Genomic DNA, 21139 nt, shown 5'->3' on the forward strand with positions numbered 1-21139 from the left:
TTGAAATCCTTATGCTATAAATTCAAGTACCTTCGTGACAAAATTTACAGTGTTTATAGGCGGAAACATAGGTAGGTGATGAAACAAAAACGAAATTTTTAAAACTTCTTTTGAAAATTCTAGATATTGTTTGTTTTCTCTTAACATGTGTACCATAAAGGTTTTAGATCTTATGATTTGATCTATTTTTCCTTTTCCAGTAAACCAGATTTTTTTCTTTATTTTGAGACAATTTTAAAAAACAAACCCTAGTAATTACATGTACACCCCCCTCCCAAAAAAAAAAATGCGTCAATGTATAGAAACGATAAAATTCTTAGCAATATTTCCATTTAAATTTCATTTTACAAAATTTAAGTCATCGCTTTATACTAGTATGCCACATACCACATTACTGTATAACGGATATTTTTACGTGTTGCTCATTTTTAATAATCCTTACGAGTTTTATTAATCCGTAAAATTTAAACACATAATTTTTTACAGAATTAATTTTTTTTTTTCAAAATTGAGGTAGAGATTTTTGAAATGGAGTTGTCTCTCTTCGTATTTCCGATCAGATCATGGTGTATACAACGAGATGATATCTAGATTAATAGGAATAAGTTAAGTGTATATGAAATACAAGTAAATGAATAAACAAATCATAGTAATTTAAGGACTTGTTAACAAAAAACTATATTTTCTGAACACAGAATGTGTATGTAAACGCATTCTTAGATATACCAAATTCGTATAAATATAAAAATATAATGCGTAAAAAGTCAAATTACCCCATTTTAACCAAAATTGAAAAAAAAAAATCACAGCAGTAAAATTGTCCTGTTATAAGGCGTCTAAAAAGATTATAGAAGAAAAGAAGGGGTAACTAATTTAATAATGTTACATATATGGACTGCTCTAGGTTCAGAAAATCCACATCAATGGGACAATCGGATAACCTACACTTTGAGTTTGAAAACGAGCAGGGTGTGTACATTCCTGGGCAAGCCGTACGTGGTAGGCTTCATGTGACTCTATCTCAAGCAACAAACGTTAGAGGTAAATAGACAATTGATGGCAATAATTATTTTTATTCAGTAAGAGAGATATTCAACGATAACTGTATAGTTTGTTTTAGTTTAAACTAATGAATATATGAATTTGAGCCGGAACTTTTTCAGCGTTAAAAAGTATTATGGAAAGCCATTCAAACTACATGAAAACCAAAATGGCGTCAAAACTTAACAATCTTAATAGGATTACATCATACCTAATACCATGATGTTTTATATTGGTTGAACATATTACTTTGATGTTAGTTTAATAATGATTTGATTTTTAATCATCAAATAAGTTTTCTGTTGTAGCCAATAAGATTTAAATTGACTTGTTACATACTTAGAAATAAATACAGAGTTTTTTTTGCATATGTGATACATATGACATCCAAAAACTTATATCGGCTCTGGGGCTGATACAGGTTATCAGCCATACGGCTGATACGTATCCGTATTACACCCGTTGCAGAATTTCCGTTTCGGCATTTGTGCAGAAGACAAATATAAATAACATATTTTCTTACAATTGACATTTTTAAATGCAGTTGAAAATTTGAGTTTTGGAGCAAATAATGTTAAAACACGAGGAAGTTCCAGTTCTGTAGCTACATGTTTGGTAAAGCAATGAGACCTCATGTTTTGTTTAATACGTGTACAGGCTACTTTCGAATAATATTTAAAATCAATTTGTTCAAGTTGATGCCTTTTCATTATTTAATAACTAGGTATGTAATAAATATAATAATAATAAATATCTTTTTTTCCATATCACAGCTTGTATCAGCCCTCGACCAATACAATTCCTCGGGTCTTCGGCCCTCGGGCTGATATTGGAGTCTCGGGCTGTTACTGGCTGTGTCAGATATGGAAAAGGGTATGTATTATTCATCATATAGTTTTAGATGCATTTAGGTTATCCTTTTTTTAATAAGATTATTTGCAACGACACAGATATTTTTGGGGTTTTACATTTAGAAATAAGACTGGAATTTGATGGGCGTGCCTATTGCCATTGGTCAACTGGGTCTTCCAACAGAAGAACGGATTTTATCGGGCGAGAGGACTACTGTGAAGCAATGATACCTCTCTTTGGACGGGGTAATTCTCAAGTCTTACCTACATCATTTCACATCTTATTTTAGCTATACGTACAGGTTCTATTTGCTTTTTTATTTACCTTCTCTACTTATAGGCAAAGTACAACATTAAGAAAAGTAATAAAATATGCAAATTTCACAGTATCACTCACATTATATAAATAGTGCCTGTTTGGGAGGGTAACAGTTGAAATTGACATCCCGAGAAAACCATTGTCAACCGACGCGAATGGTTTTCTCGTGGTGTCGATTTCAACTGTTACCCTCCCAAACAGGCACTATTTATTTTAGTATACTGAATGTCTTAATTTTAGAAAAAAAATTACTGCTTTTATACAGAAATGACATTAATTCTACGGCGAATCGTACGCGCATTATTTACGCACAATCCGTTGTGTTACCCGTTGCTAAGTGTGTTGCTAACGCTAAGGGTAATTTAACGGATTTATTTTATCAACTGCGTCTTCACAAATCAGATTTCAGTATTTAACATGAAAGTATATTAAACTTACCTACTTACTTACCTAATTACTTGGGTCCTCGTCATATCAGGTGCCAAATAAGGCAGCTCCCCATTCCTTTCAACCAGTCCGATCGATCCATCGCTCTTGTTTCCACTCTACTCCATATCAACTTTGGCGCATTCAGTTTGCTTTCTGATGTTTCTCGCCGCCATGTTGCTTTTGGCCTGGTCCTTGCCATCGGACGTCCAGACGATGTTTTAATTCCGGTAATATCGCGCTTGTCTTTCCTGATCACGAGGCCAACCACTGTCCACAGTAGTTCACAGCTTAATATCAAGAATTTAGTTTACAAAAACGCACGTATTTTAATCATGTAGAGACAAAGAGGGGCAATTTTTGCAGAGTGAAATCAAAACCATGGCGATTGGTATTTTTTGAGAAAGCGTAAAATTTTAAAAACGTTGGAATAAAACGACGAGTATATATAGTTATTTCATTGATTCAATTATTATTATTGTTATATCATTATTTACATTATCATAGAATAAAATATTACAAGTTAAATCATGATTTGCACTCTTTATTTTCAATAGGTCTTGGGATGGGTGAAGGGAATAATTTACCAGAGGGCCAGTACGTCTATCCATTTTCCTTTGTATTGCCTCCTGGCTTACCGTCTTCGTTCGAGGATCCTTGGAGAATCGGGTTCATCCGCTACACATTAAAAGGGATCATTGAGAAGCGAGGCTTTAATTACAGCGGTCACGTCTTACTTCGCGTTATGTCCCCGGTAGATTTGAGCTTCTTACCTAATATTACGGTAAGTAAGGTTTAAGGATGGACGCCGACGGTAGGTGGATTTGTTGTTTAACTTCCCCGCAAGAATCTTTTTACGCATATTATGACGTTTGATTTAGCAAAACAACAGATACCTTGCATTGACTTATAATTGACACATTGAAGTAAAACTTATTTACTTTATATTTAGTTTATCTAATTTTTATAATTATGAATTACATAATTATCTTTATTATGATTTTTACTCAGTGTTGGCATGCTCTGATTTTTTAAAAATATGCGGGGAGCTGTTATTCCAAGGATTGTTTATCTTGACATCTTGTTTGAGTTAAATGTAAATTACTTTTATCGATTGAAGCATATATATTACCTTGTGTTGGCATTAAGCGTTTTTTTTTTTTTTTGAATTTTCAATTAATTTTTGGCCATTTATCTTTAATTTGACTCATTTAAAAGCATCTAAAAGTATATCGGTTTTTCTGAAACTAGAAATAATATGTATTCTAGAGGAGTAATTTCTATTACCACCTTCAAACCTTCAGTTTTTGAATTCGTTGTTTTCCGAAGATTCTAAAAAATCGAATTTTTTTCTCAGGAAATAAAGCTGTTTTTTCAGTTTTGTTTAAAAACTACGTTTGACCCGTATTTTATCAGACACCAATCTCCAATAGACAAGAAAAGTTCCTCTGCTGTTTCTGTTGCAAGTCTGGGCCAATAACAGCCATGCTTCGATTAGATAGAATTGGCTTCGTCCTTGGAGAATCCATACCATTTCAGGCAGAAATTCAGAATATGTCAAAGAGAGCATGTACAGTTCAAATGAATCTTATAATGGTAAGTGTATCGACCATTACATATGTAGTTTAAACTTACAATGGTACATGTAGGTGTTGTACCAATGATTATAAAGACTTACAATGTATGATGGTAAGTGTATTAATGACGATAAAGACTTATAATGGTAAGTGTACCAATGATAATAAAGACTCACAATGGTAAGTGTACCAACAATAATAAAGATTCATAATGAAAAGTGTACCAATGATAATAAAGACTGATAATGGAAAGTGTACAAATGGCAATAAAGACTCAAAATGGAAAGTGTACCAATGACGATAAAAACTTATAATGGTAAATGTACCTATGATGACAATGACTTATGATGGTAAGTGTACCAAGAATGGTAAAGAATTATAATGGTAAGTGTACCAATAATGATAATGACTCACAACGGTAAGTGTACCAACGATAATAAAAGACTTATAATGGTCAGTGTACCTATAACGATAAAGACTTTTGATAGTAAGTGTACCAATGACGACAAGGGCTTATAATGGAAAGTGTATCAATAACGACAAAGACTTATACTGTTAAGTGTACCAATAACGATAAAGACTGATGATGGTAGGTGTACCAATTATGAAAACGACTTATCAGAATAAGTGTAGTAAAAATGATGAATGAAGATAAAGAATAATGATTGTTAGTGTACTGTGCCAATGACTATAAAGATTGATAATTGAAAGTTTACTAATGATGATGACGACTTATAATGGTAAATGTACCAATGATGATAATGACTTAAAATGGTTAATGTACTAATGGTGATAAAGACTTATGGTGGTAAATATGTTTTTGTTCGTTTGTTTGTTTTTTGTTTTGTTATTGTTTAATAATGTCATCATTCACAGATTAATAAAATACTGTTTATATCACAAATTGTATTTTATTTTTTTCACAGAATATAAGTTATCACGTCAAGAGAGTAACTAAAATACTTCCTACTTTGGCGGCCCAGGTACTCTATCCAGGTAACATTACCCCAGGTGAAACAGAGATATGGTCGGGAGGCCAGTTGTTGATTCCGTCTGATTTGCCGCCGTCGCACTTACCAGGATGTCAAATTATGAACATTCATTACAGTCTTCAGGTGATGGATCTGTGTGATTCGTTAGGATTGTAAATTGTTGTTTAAAGTGACACGGTGACTCAAAAAAGATGTTTTACTTTTTTATAATAACTATGAAAATAAGACGTAATATACGATATTTCAACATAAGAAGGGATTTACGCATCATATGTCATTATTTATCAGTTTTCAAATCATTAAAACTCATCCTGATATTGCACATGTAAACAAACCGAGGTGTTTTGGACATTGATTTCAGTGTCACGTGATTGTGATTGCTGTCTATAAATACTTAAAAGAGACAAAAATTTTAATTTGAAATACTCGATGTCTGTTGTAAGAAAAGTCGATATTTGCTAACTTATGAGTTTGTGCATCACCATGTTTCTCTAAAGGAATTAAAATTAAAAGATTGATTTTGGAGAATCCGTAAAATAACATCTTAGTAAGAAAATATCAAACCCTGCAGAATTAACACGTTTGCACTCAATGATATCAAAATAACCATAGATTCTTCAGCAAATCTTTAATCTTTTCTAGCTAGTGGTTCTGCCAGCCGGACCAGCTACTCAGCTCAAAGTGCCTATCGACATTCTCATTGGATCAATACCCATTAGATTTAATCAGCAGCAACAAGTTGAACAGTTAACCCTCTCTCCTCCCCCATATCAAGATCCTTCGCCCACACAGCCCGCACCCACCTCGACATCAGGAGCAAACTTACTGCTGACGCAGTTGGGTAAGTTATTTGTTATATATACTTTACTTTGCCCTACAAAAAATAAGTTTGACTGTCTCGTTGTTTGATTTCATTATCACTGAATACTACTTTGCGAAACAATTTTATGGTGAGTTAGTCTTTAATCAAAATCATTAAAAAAGAATTTAAAAATTATTGGACTGTCTCAATGAACTATTTTATGTGTATACTTATAATTATATTGAATAACTCTCTGACATAATTTAGTGATTAAAAAATTGATGAGTTGATAAGATTGGTAAGTAAAGCATGGCGAGTTCTAAATACAAATAATCGTACTTCATATAAATTAACATTTAAACACTTTCAAAATGATGCAGATACTAAAACTAGAAAAAATCCTCGATTGCTGTCGTTTAAAATATATATTCTATTATAAAACTTAGACTCTATGAATCTAAAAAATAACCAAAAGATTCGTCAGCTCAATGACAAAAGTTTTAATAGTAAAACGCGACGTCATTTTTTATTTTTTTAAGAATTATCAATCGGTCTTGTGAATCATCATTAACACATAGATACCATTAAAAATTTAATATGCAGAATGAGAAACTACTTTGAATAAAACTGTGATTTATATTATTTTGTAAAATTTCCATTGAAATTATTGACTTTGTATTGTGTCTAAAATCAAATATCTATATGATTACAGCACAACTTAGCTATATCGAGGCTCTACGTAATGAAGAGGGGGAGGTAACTCAGTGACAACTCTCGATTAGAATTCAGCATGCAGAACATAGTCAATGGCGCATATCCTAGTATAAATGTATTTACACGTGTATACATGTATGCATGCCGTTCAACAAATAAACCATGCACTTTTAACCTTACCAGTTGATATTTATCTGCAAATCTCGTTCAGAACTAATAATTTTTCGAAACAGTGCTCAGTTTATGTGCACAACGACAAAAACAATAGGGTAAGTTAATATCAGCTTTAATCCTTTTGAACTTATCATTGATTTTTGCTTTTGTTTAAAAAAAAAAGAAAATTAATGCACCTAGTTTGTGTCATTGTTCTAGAAAAATTAGACTATTTATTTTAGTTTTTTTTAAACTTTTCAATCAATTAAAAAATCCAAATACTCATAGTTTTAGAAGCACGTGGTTTTCATTAATAATAAAAGATACAAGAAATCTAGGAACTTAGTTCAATTACATATCTAAAAAAAACATATTATAATAGAAGTTTTGTTTCGTATGTGAAAAAAAACTTGAATCACAAATTGAATTTCAATTCTATATTGTATAAAATGGTTCATGGTTGATAATAGGCATAAAAAATCCAAAAAGGTTGAAAATAAGAAGATAACAACAACTGGAATCTTTTTGAGAAAAAACTCAAATTTTCAAGTTGGAAACTTCTGTACTGAAATGTTTTAGAAATAACATAAATTATTTATTTCAATAACCTTGTTGCCTTGTTATTTTAGATATAAAAATATGTTTGTTTTATAACGAATGGAATCTTGATACTATTATGTATACTACTGTTTAGTAAATTAATTACATTGATAGTGCTTGGCGTTTGTTTATAGGTATTTCTTTTAATAAAAAGACTCGGGAAAATTACCATAATTTTCTCATGCATGTCCAGTACACTTTTTATTTATAAAATTGATGCATCGAATTAACATCATTGTCATTACCATTACATTATGTTTACATCGTCGACATTGCATTGTTTATATTAAAAAAGTTTATATGGATGTTACCAATATTTCTCGTTTGTGAACATCAACGTCATCAATTTAGGACATCACCTTCTCGATAGTTTTACAGGGCTTTTATCACAATGTTTAAAAAAATACCGAATCTGTATGTAACAAATATAATAAAATCATTTATCAATGATGACGTCACAATGTATAAGATGTTAATTTTTACATTGCGTCTTTATTGGCAACTATAATACATGGACCCTATATATCTTCCCGTATTTATTATGGTAGATTAACAAGTTAAGATGATGTTAGGGGGGATGCATTTATTTTTCTAAAATCCTTAATACATGTATACCTCCATGAGGCACAAAAACACATTTTCTTGTCAGTTTTATCCAGTTGTACATGTTTTGAATTGTTTGGTATATTAGTGAGATGATAAATTACATTTTATTTAGATGAGCAATTTTGTCTACTGTACTTGTAACCATTATTATAAAAATCATCATCATCATCGTCACCATTAATATTTTATTTTTATCCTCATCAGCAAATTCTAAAGTCATAGACAACTTCATTATTTTCATTCTCTCATCCTTGTTTTATTATCGGTATAATATGAGCAATTTAAAATACATTCTGTGCATTACAATTCATTATTTTCATCCTGATCATCATCATCATCATCATCATCATCCGATTTTTCTTCTTCATCGTCATCCTGATCATCATCATGAGAAAAATCTGTTTCGTCAATCAAATATGTCGAAAGGTTCAGAACTGTGTGAAAAATAGAAAATTAAAATTTCCTTTTTAGATTTGACGTAAAAAAGCACATGGTGTAACTGCTACGTCACAGAACGTAAGATGATTTAATATAAAACAACGAAAATCGTGTTTCCGCATAGTTTTTTTTTCTTTTAGTGAAGGATTCTATTTTTCTAGGATATATTACATGAAATTATTATCCAAATGCTGTTTTTAACACACAATTTCACAAACTTCAATATGTCTTGCGCCGAAACTACATCAATCTCAATGACGTCATGTTGTGATCATGTTAAAATCATTATCATTTAAAAAGCAAACAGTGATGTCTACTTTTTACTAGAGGGTAGTAATGAAATCTAAGGACTGACATCTTTTTCTTTTTTTTTTTTAGATATGAATATCTTATTACCCCTCGCAAGTTATATTTTCTTAAGATTTTATTAGCTGATGTTGCATTTCAACAAATTTTGACCACTTTAACTATACATGTCAAATGTTGAACGTGATTTCAATAATGTTTTGAAAATATTTCTTTAAAAAAACATGGTTTCTTTGTTCATAGAGTGTTATACTATTTGTGAATGTGAAATAATATTTGGTATTTTGATGAGATGATGGTTCTAATGGCATATAGTTATGGCAAAGTAGAGTTTAAGATTTGTTGATCATTAAAGCATGACATAAAGCATGTATTATTTTAACTTTAAATCGAATGTTTTACATGTAAATTATTTTCTTAACCATAAATACATGACATGTCCATTTGTCCATATTAAAGGGTCACATTTTTCACGTAAAAAACTCTGATCAACATACTAACAATCATTCACCAGCAGTGATGCTTTCAACATCATTGAAAAAATAATATAAGAACTGTGTTTTTTATCTGATAACCTACCTCGTCCTGTAAACAATTCTGAGGGATCCTTGTCTTTGGGTGGTTCAACAGAGCCATTCTCCAGGGTCCAATGGATAACACGTGCTGGATTTGCCTCGCATGATACAAAGCCCCGGTTACCATCTAGGTTGACCACTTTTGATTGCTTAAAAAAGGAGATAAATCCGATAGATAGTTACACAGCTTATCACTCTCTCTCTCTCTCTCTCTCTCTCTCTCTCTCTCTCTCTCTCTCTCTCTCTCTCTGGGTGTGGACTGTGTACCTTTGTACTGATTTACAGTTCAATTATCAATGATTAAGCAAACATAACCTTATTCATGAACACAATTGTATTCAATCAACCTTTAAAATGCTATGACTATAATTCGTATCCTTTCAACAACTTACAGTGAAGTCATTAAATTTCGTGGTGGTTTTAGAGGGTACCGCTCATCTGCGAATTAACATCTTCCGCAAAATAATAAATTACGATAATAAAGTCATATTTTCATTTGTATCCATAAGAGAATACACGATATTATGTCGCCACAAATTTATAAAGTTTAAGCAATCCACGAAATGTTGCCCAAACAAAATTTAATGAATCATGTTAACTAAACGTTTGTAATTGGTATCAAGTCATAGATAAACGGTAATGTTAGATGCAAATAATGTATTATACTAACGTAATTATCGTGCCTGAAAGAGGTCACACATCTAAATGATGTTGTATCCCACACTCGGAACGTCTCTTCCGTGTCCATTAGTGTTTTAGATAAAAAGTAGGAATTTCCTAGTGCTGAATATAATTCCATGGAAGACGAATGTCCCTGCAGTGTGTGCAATTTTTTACCTACAATGTTATATATACGTAGAAATAATTTTTTACTCATGAATTGAACATTTTGCCTTATGCAACCTATTTCTTTTTCAAGATCATCAAAAAATGTTTAGATATATCATAATTATTGTAATGAACATGTAAGTAAGTAAATGCATGGATTGTGTATCTAAAGTTAATTCGGATGTTATAAAATTTCGCCATAAAAAGTTACTTCGTACTAAATCTCTATATGCATTTCGAGTATTTAAGTATACAAAACAAATTGCTTTTAATTATATATTCGTCGTCAAATTTCTTTTAAAGTAAAACTAGCTTTGCTTAATCCCTTGTTGAAATAAAACCAAATAAATACAATATGTCCAGCTATATATATATATATATATATATATATATATATATATATATATATATATATATATAATGCCATGTACAACAATAATAACATGGAATACTTAAGTACATGAGTGATTTAAAAATGCCGTACATGTGTTAAAGTTATAATGAAAGTTGTCTTATTTTGGATAGCCTTAAACAGAAAAAAAGAAGTATGAAATATATAAATGTGTGACATCGAATAACATTTTTTAAATTTAATAAGTCCCTAATGGCGACTCCAAAAAGCTGATTTTAAGCAACATTAAGGTGCTAAATGATCATAAACATACGTTTTAACTTTGTGTGTTAAAATGCCATTTCTTTTTAATTGTATCCGGAAATGTGTGCAGAACTCTTATAAACTTTTGATTGTTGTATGATTTGGAAAACTGTAAAGAAAAAATAGTGATTGAGATGCTATAAAATATTCTTTTTTAAATATTTTGAATTCTTCACTGATTATATTTAGTTTTTAATATTCGTAAAAATCGTTTTTAGAGAAACAGTGAAGGAAAATAACGACGAAGCCCACGACGATGATAATGATGATGATATGAAATAGAGAGAAAGAAAAAGAGCTAAACTCAATCTTGGTCAACTAGTACGAAGGTGTTTTGGGGTGTTTTTGTTGTTGCTATTGTTGTTTTGTTTTATGTTTTTTAACCTGTTTTTGAGTCCCAGACCCGTACGACGCCGTCTTCGTGTGACGTCACAATTTGATTTTTATTGAGAATGGCGACTTCATCTACAGATATCTTGCTCTTTCCTCGTAAAATAAAATTCTCCACATCCTGATACCGATCAAATAAATCAATTGCCGTCCCTTTAAAGAGAAGACAAATTATCATTACATATCATATCACTACACATATTGCCCATAATTTCATAAGACATAAGGCTTTAAATTGCGTGTTAAAAACAAATAATAGCTTGCAGTAAGGATGAAAATAGTAAGGTCTACATTCTTTTATCACGACTTTTAAGTAATTAATGTATTGATTGATCTTTCAATTCGGGTTGGGATCAATTTGAGTTTCAGAATTTAGGAAAAAGACGATATAAGACATTTTAACGAATGTTCTTACTACTTTCTACATCATAGATGACAGGTATATAGTCTAATTTTGATTTGGGCTTGTATCCTTTCGGTGTTTTTCTCTCTGTCAACAGTAGGTAGCTGTCATCCGGCGATATTTCCACGCTAAAGAGAGAATCAGTCAGGAACTGAAGCTCTGACGCCATGTTGATGACGTAACGCAGGTGTCTGTTCTTGACGTCGATGACCGAAATGTCATTACATTTGTAATAAAACACCAGTATTAATCCCCCACGTGGACCCGTCTAAATTGAAACAATAAAATGGCATTTCTTGAGATGTATTTAAAGAGTGGTTTATAAGAAACAATAAATACTAGTAGTTTATACATAAAATAAATCATTGTAAATTGTAAATAAAAATAGTTTAAAGCAGATAATGATCTTAAAAGTGGAAATAAATACATACTAAAATATTATCTATTTTGAAATTCTTATTAGGTTCTGTTTTGATGATGCATGTTGTAACACCAGTCGTTGTACATTGGATTTTAACATGTGATTTGCCTCTGGTACATGTAGCAATTTCTAGATGAACAAAAAAGAAGTTTAATAAATGAAAAGATATAAGTGTTCCAACATCATTTTATTTAAACTTTATAATGTTTTATAACGCAATTTATGTTAACATATAAGAATTACAAAAAAGTAATTCTAATGTTTATAGTTGACATAATCGCTGCAATTTGATGACATTACGAAGAAGCAAAAATTAAAGATAACTGTATCTTCATTAACACATATACAAACTTATTTTCTGAATTCAATTAAATATAGAATTAATATAATCAACTGAAGCGAGATAGATAATTATTACGTGATATAATATATCTTGTTCAAATATTCAGATAACATTAAAAGGGGCCCACTATAATTATGAATAGGTTTTCAAATCGGCAGTAAAGGACTTTATTATGATAACAAGAGGTCAATAGGCCTTAACGATCACCTGAGTACAATAGCCCACACTTTAACTTGTCGAGGATTAATTAAGTTTCATTCTGGAATAAAGATATCATAATATTGTAATGATTACCACCTCCCTGTCTGAAGTTTTTCAAAAAGGACTATGAAACCTAAAATTTTAGGAAACGAATTAAAGGAACTTAGACACGATTTTAGATCAAAAATTTTTATTTTTTTTTTAGGTATAAAATGGTTTACTGGTGCATTTGAAATGATTGACCAAAATATCGAACGTTAAAGTCAAGCTACAAGCGAGATACAGAGTTAAGAATTATTTGTTATGTAAACAAAGCTCGAGTTATAGTTGTTAACTAAAATGTAATAGAAAATTGCCATTTTTTTTTTAGAAAAGATGACATGTAAAAAACAATTTAAAGTAACTTAATATCTTTATAAATACTATTATCAACGGCAGAAAGTTACATTTTAATTAAACTTACACAAATACAACACATAGGTACAAAATGACAATATTCGAGCCTTGTTTACAAAACAAAGAATTATACTCTCTTTATCTTGCTTATAACTTGATATTTGACTTCCAAATTTTGACAAAGCATTATAAACTTCTATATTTGTCATTATAAACATTAACAAGTGAAATGCTGTCAATGTGACAGCAAACCGGGTTTTCTTTTATGTGAACTGTATCCATAATCCATGTCAACCCGTATCCAGTGAAATGGAGTAACCTATATGCAATATTTTGCCAAAAAATTACTAAGTTCAAAAGCTGGTATTTCTTTTTATAAATAATCAGAAATCAAAATCCTAGCAATATGCCTACCTCTGATATATGTACAATTGATCGACAAAAGAACATAATCCTATCTTGATAACTGTAGGAGGAGTTATCCGTACAATGAGGGTACCCTATATGCAATATTTTGCCCAAAAATGACTTAGTTCAAAAGCTGGTATTTTTTTCATAAATTATCGAAAATCAAATTCTTAGCACTATGCACACCTCTAATATAAGTACAATTAAACTACAAAAGAACAACTTCCTATCTTGAAATCTGTAGGAGGAGTTATCTACAATGAGGGTACCCTATTTGCAATATTTTGCCAAAAATGACGAAGTTTAAAAGCTGGTATTTTTTCATAAATTATCAGAAATCAAAATCCTAGCAATATGCACACCTCTGATATATGTACAATAATCTGCAAAAGAACAACTCCCTATCTTGAAAACTGTAGGAGGAGTTATCCGTACAATGAGGGTACCCTTTTGGCAGCCGCCCACCCGCCCGCCATTTTCACCATTTTAATAACCGGATTTTTCCGTTGGAATACCCGGTTAAAAATTTAGAAATAAAATTTGAAAATTTTAAGTCCCTTCAAGGATCATAATAAAGTGTATGACCTGATATTGAAAAAGTGCAAGACCGATAGAAAAAAAATTGTCCTATATAATGATACTTTCAAGATAGGTTTTATGTGTATATGTTTTCATAGACTCAGTAAACTCAGGTGACCTATGACAGGATGAACAGAAGTATAAAAGGTTAAAATCTGAAAAAAATATAAATTTTGGGGGAAAATGATATATCCAAAAATATCATTCAATAAAAATTAAGAAAAACTTATTTTAACTTGAGACACTTAAACTATTAGTATGTTTAAAATATTTCAGAAAAGCACTTAGCCATCGCTGATTTTAGTTGTCGGTGAGTAAAGAATAATAGCTGTGTCATCACTGATTATTGGTATTAATGAGTATCTACAGGACACCACCTGTGCCATAACCGATTATAGATACCCTATTTAAAAAACGCCGGGTGTTAAGGAAGCATATGGAATATCTGAGTTACATGTAATTTCGTTAAATCACAAATCTTATAATTATGTACATATTCAAATATTTAAGCAACAAAACGCAGACCCCCCTCCCCCCAAAAAAAGTAAAAAAAAATACTAAAGACATATTTTTCACAAATTAGATTGTATTACGTAGATTTACACATTGATGACGTTATGACCGAAAGTTGAATGTCGTTTAAATTTGATCGGAGAGCATTGTGAACAGTAATATAAGTAATCTTAGGACTCTAATAAAGTATTTTGGTGTGATTTATTGAGAACTGAACATTAGAATAATGGGAGAGATGTTAGTTTTTTCAATCATTCGCTAAAAGGTATGAAAATTTGCTATTACTTCTTTCCTGTGTCATTGTTAACGATACAAAATCTGACTAGAATAATACTACCCCGTATATATTGAACTTCAAATGAATAACTATTTAATTAAGAAGAACATAGGATTCTAGCAGCTGTTTTGATTAAACTGAGATGGTTTGCCTTCATTTGGTATGTTTATTGTAATTTGGAAACCGCAGCATAGTGTTGTTCTATCTCATTTTATGTAAAGGAATATATGTAAGCTATTTATAGTTGTCACGTAATAATGCACTGATGTGGCAGTATTTTACTTTCCAATTTTAATGAATTGATCTCTGTTTCAAAGGATAATATTAAGTTTTTGATCTGATTCAAAACACAGTTATTCAATCTCACGATTTTGAATAAAACAGTCAAAAAATGACACTATACTGACCGTATGCTTCCTTAACACCCCTGCGGAGTAGATGTGCCATCGCTAACATGATATCTATGATAGCTAACATTTGGTATCTAAAGCAGAATACCTATGCTTTGGCTAATTATAGTCACCAATGAGTATATATATATATATATATATATATATATATATATATATATATATATATATATATATATATATATATAAATATATATATATATATATATATATCTGATACAAGTAAGACGTGTTAGAATGTTGTTGGAATTATATTTAATCTTTGGTCGTTTAAGTTACTCGGGCGTATCGAAAGTTACTTGGGGGTTCATGCTTAACGAAGAAGAATCCATTCGAAAGTTCCTGTAGCATCATTGATTAAGGTTTCTATTGAGTATTTAAAGGAAAGTACCTGTGCCATCACTGATTATAGCTACCGGCGAGTATCTAGAAGTGCGGCCCTTGTAAACCAATGTTGGCTTCATCGTCTCCAGGCTCACATTTTTAAACCTTCTGGAGTTGGTTGGCATCAAAATAGTCTTCTCGGATACCATACCAGAGATCTTAGGGCGTAGACCGGTTCCATTCTATATGTAGGAATATTTACAACCACTAACTTTTTGTTCCGGCAATTTCATGAGAAAACCGATTGTAATCATACATGCACGACAAGACTAAATTTATGCCATCCAATGAAAGTAATAAATATATGCATTCTAAACTGCTTTTAGATGAATTGTTAATTTTCTAAATGAAAACTTTGAATATAGTAGCTAAATTAAACAATATTTTTTTACGTCTTCTTTTTCTGTTATTTTTTCTTTGATTATGTTTTGAGCTTCATCGAGAGCACGGACTAGCACAGACTTAGCCCAGACCCCCAACGCGGTTCAGTTACTATTGTAACTATATATAGAAAAATGGATGTTCCTTACGGGTATCATTCTAATCAACAATCTTAAAAATTATTTACGTAATTTACTCACTTTTAAGGATAATTGATGAAGTAATTAAAATATAGATATAAATATAAACAGTTACACGGGTTTTGTATTTTTTCTGCAATGCTGACTACTTTCATACCCGCAAAAAGCACCAAAAAGCATTTTAGAGTTCAAATGTTCATTAAGTTACGAAAATCCGATTTCATTACTTATAATTGTAACATTTGATGAAAGCATTCATAATTCGGTAAGTTTAAGTGTCGTATTTGTTCGTTCTGTCCTTATATTTCGTTTTGTCCGGCTTTCGTTTTTCAGTCTGGCGTCTTCAAACTTGACAATTTTCCATTTGTTTATACACTTACTTGGCTTAACATGTACGCATACGGAGGCTAATTCTTTAATTGTTTAATTTTTTTAAAAATGGTAAGTTAAAAAATAGACTGAACAGAGGCCAAACAATGAGAAGATACATTTTAACTTAATTATCAATAAGCATCTCTTACCAAAGTGGTTAGCACTTTCAAGATTTTGTTTGCCCAGTTTGCCATTTTGTATCTATATTCAGTTTATCTCAAGTGCATTTGTATTCGACATTTTCTACATGATACTGTTGATTCCTTTGTTTTAGCGATTACCTTTCTCCGCAATTAAGCTGTTCTCTACCAAAACGCAAGAATATAAAATTGCAAAAGCCATTTTTTTACTATTCCTTAACGGTCTTTTTAATAAAGGTCAAACATTTCGTTATGAAGAAGGAGTCTTATCATTGACACAAAAAGGAATACAGGGAAAAGTTTTTCAAATGTGCATTTATAAACATTTAAGATCCTTTTAAATTAAGGTTAGGACCAGTTTTGTTTGTAAATAAATATAGTTACGATAATTTGTGAGAAACAGAACTCCTAATTGGACATATAAATGAAGAAATAATTGAAACTTAGAGCATACAGATGAGTAGTTCAGAATACTGTAGATTCCATATTTGATGCAAGTACTTAATTCCTCGATTCAACCTTTTTCCATCAAATCGCGATAGCTTAATTTTTATCACAGATTCATGTAGTTTACATATGTCCGAAAAATAAACGCGGATATTTATTCATCGCGTTTAATTAGAAATTTACAGTAGCAACAGCACAAACCTGATGGTCATTGAATAGTTTAGCTTGTCGAACTTTGACGCCCGTTTTCACATCGTGCACTTGGATGTAGAAATCATTTTTGTGACTGGTCAATGTAACCACGTAGTAACTGTTTGGTATCTTCAATAAGTGGCTGTAAAAAAGAAATGCCATAATCAATTATCAGTTCCGTAAATCCAAATGTTTTGTAAAACATGTTAAAGCCATTTCGCAAATAAATAAAAGCCTTGCAAAAATTATTTTCTAAAAGAAATAATTATCTTATTTTCAACAATTTAACATGTTGTGCAAATATGACTTTTAATAGGCTATTGTAATTCATTCTAGAAAATTACCTATTTTTTTTTTTTATCGAAATGGACATTGAACCATAACATATTCTTCAGACAGTTTGAAATATACAGAGTAGACCGAACAAATGCATGAACTAACCTGACAGACGTCCCAATAAATCCTTCTTTTTGACCTTTAATCTCCTCAATGGCCGTGTTCCAAATAAAAATGCTATTGTCTCCGCAAACAGTGACAAACTTGGTCATGTTTACGGTACGGACGACCGCGATGTCGTGTGCATGACGTAATATCGCTTTTCTTTCCTGGGTTTCTAAGTTGTAAATAACAATTTGTTCCTTCGAAGGAAAGAAAAGATATCTGCCATCGTATGAAATTTGAAATTTCTCAGAAAAGTCTGTCTTCAGACCTGAAATATAGTAAAATACTTAAATAAGTTTGTCGGAATTTACAATTTCTCAATATAATTGGAATGCTACCAACCAGTCATTCGACCATAATATTGTTTAGCTTTTAATATATATATATATATATATATATATATATATATATATATATATATATATATATATATATGCCTTTGATTACGCGAGTTTTCTCCAGAGTTCTAGTGCTAAAGAACAAGAGATCGTTCCTAAGCCACGAAGACACGATCACATGACTGTTTTCATTGGTGATAGCGATTGCGTCTATTTCTAGCTCCTCTTCATCTCCATCATCGTTAAACACACGGCAAACCCGTGGCGTTGTTTTAGAATCTATTTCCAGTAGTATGAAACTTTTTGAAGTATTGTCAACAAGTGCCATCAATTCCTGTGTGCCTGTGAAATAAATAGAGACCCTGATTTTCTGAATTATGTACATATTTTTATAACATAAATGATACACTAGTTCACCTTGGAAAAACAATTTCAACCGCAAAAAGAAAACCCATGAGATTAAGACGTTGAATCTGTCCTTTCCTTGTCTGCCACTAAAGACAAAGATCGAAATATGAAGGCAGGCTTGTCTTAAGGTCTCCGATCCTCAGCCTCAAAGTTTTTTATTCATTATAAAATTGTTATTTATCCTTTAAACATTATAAATGAAACAAAACAAAAATTTAATGGTATCCATGCAATTTACTTAGTTAGTTATTGCATCTTTGGCCACGTTGAATATAATGGAATAAATGACGTATACAAGTTAATATCAAATTTGAAATAAAAAACGGTTGTACCGGTGCATCGGTGACTCGAAAGCCTTTATCTCTAGATAATAGGTCTCCGTGGAGCCACTAAGCCAAGCAGTTCGTTGAATGGTTTTGCGCAATATTAAAACTTTAAGACTAATCAAATGTGTCTATGTAAAAGGCAAATCTATTGTAGGAATTAAAACATTCCGGATAATTTAGAGTTATCGAATATTTTTGAGTATCAGAGATAGTTAAGTAAAATTCAAAGGTGACAGTTTCGCACTCGTCAAAAATTTATGTCTCAAAATAATTCAACTGTCATATGATTGACCATTGCTTAAAACGAATAAAACCGCTTTTATTTTTAGAGGCATTTCACATGTAATGGGAAGCATTTGCCTTAAATAAATCCCAAGGAAAAGCTATTATTCTTTTAAAACAATGTTCCTATATAATTTAAATGATTTCCTATCAAATAAGAATAAAATTCCCACTGGACTTTAAATTCCGTTGTGAACATCAAAGGGATTTAAGAGTTTTAAGGAGGAAGTTTTAAAGAAACTGTAAGTGGGTGCCAAAAAAACCCATTGAAACTGGCAAATTTGTCCAGGGCAGTGTTATCTTTTAGTTATATCAATGTTCAAATGCAAACATATAGGGTATGAATTAAAAGTGTAAAGATAATTTATGTACTTTATTGTAACTTTATATACAAAGAAATACATATTTTCAGGTAAAAAACAAAATAAGACGCCAGTATTTTCAGGGCTCTTACACTATTTAAATCAAAGATAAGGAATAAACAAGTTAGGTATACATTCAAATATTAGAAATTGAAGAATTTGAATAGGCATGGTCTCCATGAAACGGTTTAATTAACCATTTGGCAGTTTTAGATGTAAGTTTAATAATACATCATTTTAGTATATCCTACGGGTGATTTTGTTTCTCTTTTTCTCACGGATTGTAGTTTAACAGCTTATTTAGGCATTCTGTTTCACAATTCTGTTTCACAATTGCCTCAAACAACAATCCTACATTTTATAATTATTTTACATCTAATATGGGATGAAAAATTTAGTATGTGAGAAAAAAAGACAAAATTATGTCATGTATATGATTATCTATTGTGAACAGTACAGTCTTTGTTCTCAAAATTACTTACTGTAGTTAAGATTAAGTCTAAAGGAATGAGCAAAATCTGCAAAGATATACAATGAATTTTATAAGAATTATGAATTCAAAGGTGTAAAATCAATACTCATAAAGTTTAAACGTAAAGAATGCGTGCGAATAAACTATATATTTCTATAACAAACAGCTTAAAAAATCAAAATGAAACAAAAGAGAATTGTTCATCAACCTTACTCAAACTTTCAATTTGATTGTGAGGGTTTTTTTCAGTACAGGATCAATATGACTTATACCTTCCTCTTACATACATCCCTAACCGAACATGAATACAATACTCCTACGAATGGCACAGCACATTAGCGAACAACTATACCTCTGTACCCCCTGGGATCAGTCAATGCCACGCCCTGAATCGTTAGTCGGTGCTTCAACGTCCCATTGGTCAGGTCATAGAACTGAAGCCATTCATCCTTATACATACATAGAGTTCTTTTCTCGTGTCCGCCTATTACATACAAAGAGTGCTGGACAAATGGAATTCTAAATATCACATCTCCAAGCAGGGTGAGACATACAAGGGAATTGGAGGTTCTAACTAGTATCCTGGTATCTCCGTTGATGAAGTGGACATTTCTGACCATTTTATCTAGGTCATCTATGCTTCGGATGAGCTTGCCTTTGTTGACATTCCATAGTTTTACTATGTTGCTAGCCGCACCTTATAAAAAAAATGCAAAATCTTCAGTATTTTCAGAAAATACTTATTTCACGTTAATAGTTCAAAAATAACAATCTCTAACCAGTTTCTTTTAAGATTAAATCGTATTAAAACAAATCATGAAAAATTTGGAGTTTTTAATGATAAACTTCGTTAAAAAGTGTCGTCTATATGTTGTGAAATCGTCTTATAAAACCAATGAGTTACTAGAAACGATTGTTGTTCCATCCTTTGTCATGTCCAAAAACCACACCTCGTCATCGTCGCCGTGAAGAGCGCACTGTAGCTGTCCACCTGTCTGTTGTAACACGCACCTGCTGGAACGCAGGTAAGGTACCCCAGCGGCTTCACATTGATTCAGAAAATCTCTTGTAAACTATATCGGTTAAATAAAAAAGCTACCTTAAAACTTCTTTAGAAATGTTTTTTGTAGACAATATATTTTATAGTAAAAAACAAAATTAGAAAAAAAGAACTTGATAAAAAATCTTTAACTAACATGTATTGACGTAGTTGAAGGTACTAAATGAATG

General features: G+C 31.2%; 2 protein-coding genes across 3 annotated transcripts in view; one reads left to right on the forward strand and one right to left on the reverse strand.

Annotated features, from left to right (window-relative positions):
• On the forward strand, nucleotides 1-7240 carry LOC105322562 (arrestin domain-containing protein 17). The gene is made up of 8 exons (XM_011421349.4): nucleotides 1-71; nucleotides 905-1041; nucleotides 2016-2138; nucleotides 3195-3421; nucleotides 4054-4233; nucleotides 5141-5329; nucleotides 5849-6047; nucleotides 6721-7240. Exons 2-8 carry the CDS (start codon nucleotides 924-926, stop codon nucleotides 6774-6776), a joined length of 1092 nt encoding a protein of 363 aa, XP_011419651.3. The 5' UTR covers nucleotides 1-71; nucleotides 905-923; the 3' UTR covers nucleotides 6777-7240.
• Nucleotides 7051-21139, reverse strand: part of LOC105322559 (NACHT domain- and WD repeat-containing protein 1) — a 24970-nt gene continuing 10881 nt past the window's right edge. The window contains exons 17-29 of one of the 2 annotated variants that reach the window (XM_066082866.1): nucleotides 20814-20982; nucleotides 20262-20606; nucleotides 19920-19955; nucleotides 18159-18401; nucleotides 17722-17989; nucleotides 17290-17422; nucleotides 15616-15790; nucleotides 12108-12226; nucleotides 11689-11944; nucleotides 11268-11426; nucleotides 10071-10237; nucleotides 9405-9549; nucleotides 7051-8515 (exon numbers count right to left, since the gene is read on the reverse strand). In XM_066082866.1, the coding sequence (XP_065938938.1) occupies nucleotides 8382-8515; nucleotides 9405-9549; nucleotides 10071-10237; nucleotides 11268-11426; nucleotides 11689-11944; nucleotides 12108-12226; nucleotides 15616-15790; nucleotides 17290-17422; nucleotides 17722-17989; nucleotides 18159-18401; nucleotides 19920-19955; nucleotides 20262-20606; nucleotides 20814-20982 (2349 nt within the window). In that variant the 3' untranslated portion in view covers nucleotides 7051-8381. Of the gene's footprint in view, nucleotides 8516-9404; nucleotides 9550-10070; nucleotides 10238-10890; nucleotides 10993-11267; nucleotides 11427-11688; nucleotides 11945-12107; nucleotides 12227-15615; nucleotides 15791-17289; nucleotides 17423-17721; nucleotides 17990-18158; nucleotides 18402-19919; nucleotides 19956-20261; nucleotides 20607-20813; nucleotides 20983-21139 lie in introns of those variants that run through there. The other variant, XM_066082867.1, reaches the window with a different exon arrangement.

This window comes from Magallana gigas, chromosome 4 (assembly GCF_963853765.1).
Source record: "Magallana gigas chromosome 4, xbMagGiga1.1, whole genome shotgun sequence".
Classification (NCBI taxonomy): Eukaryota; Metazoa; Mollusca; class Bivalvia; order Ostreida; family Ostreidae; genus Magallana; species Magallana gigas.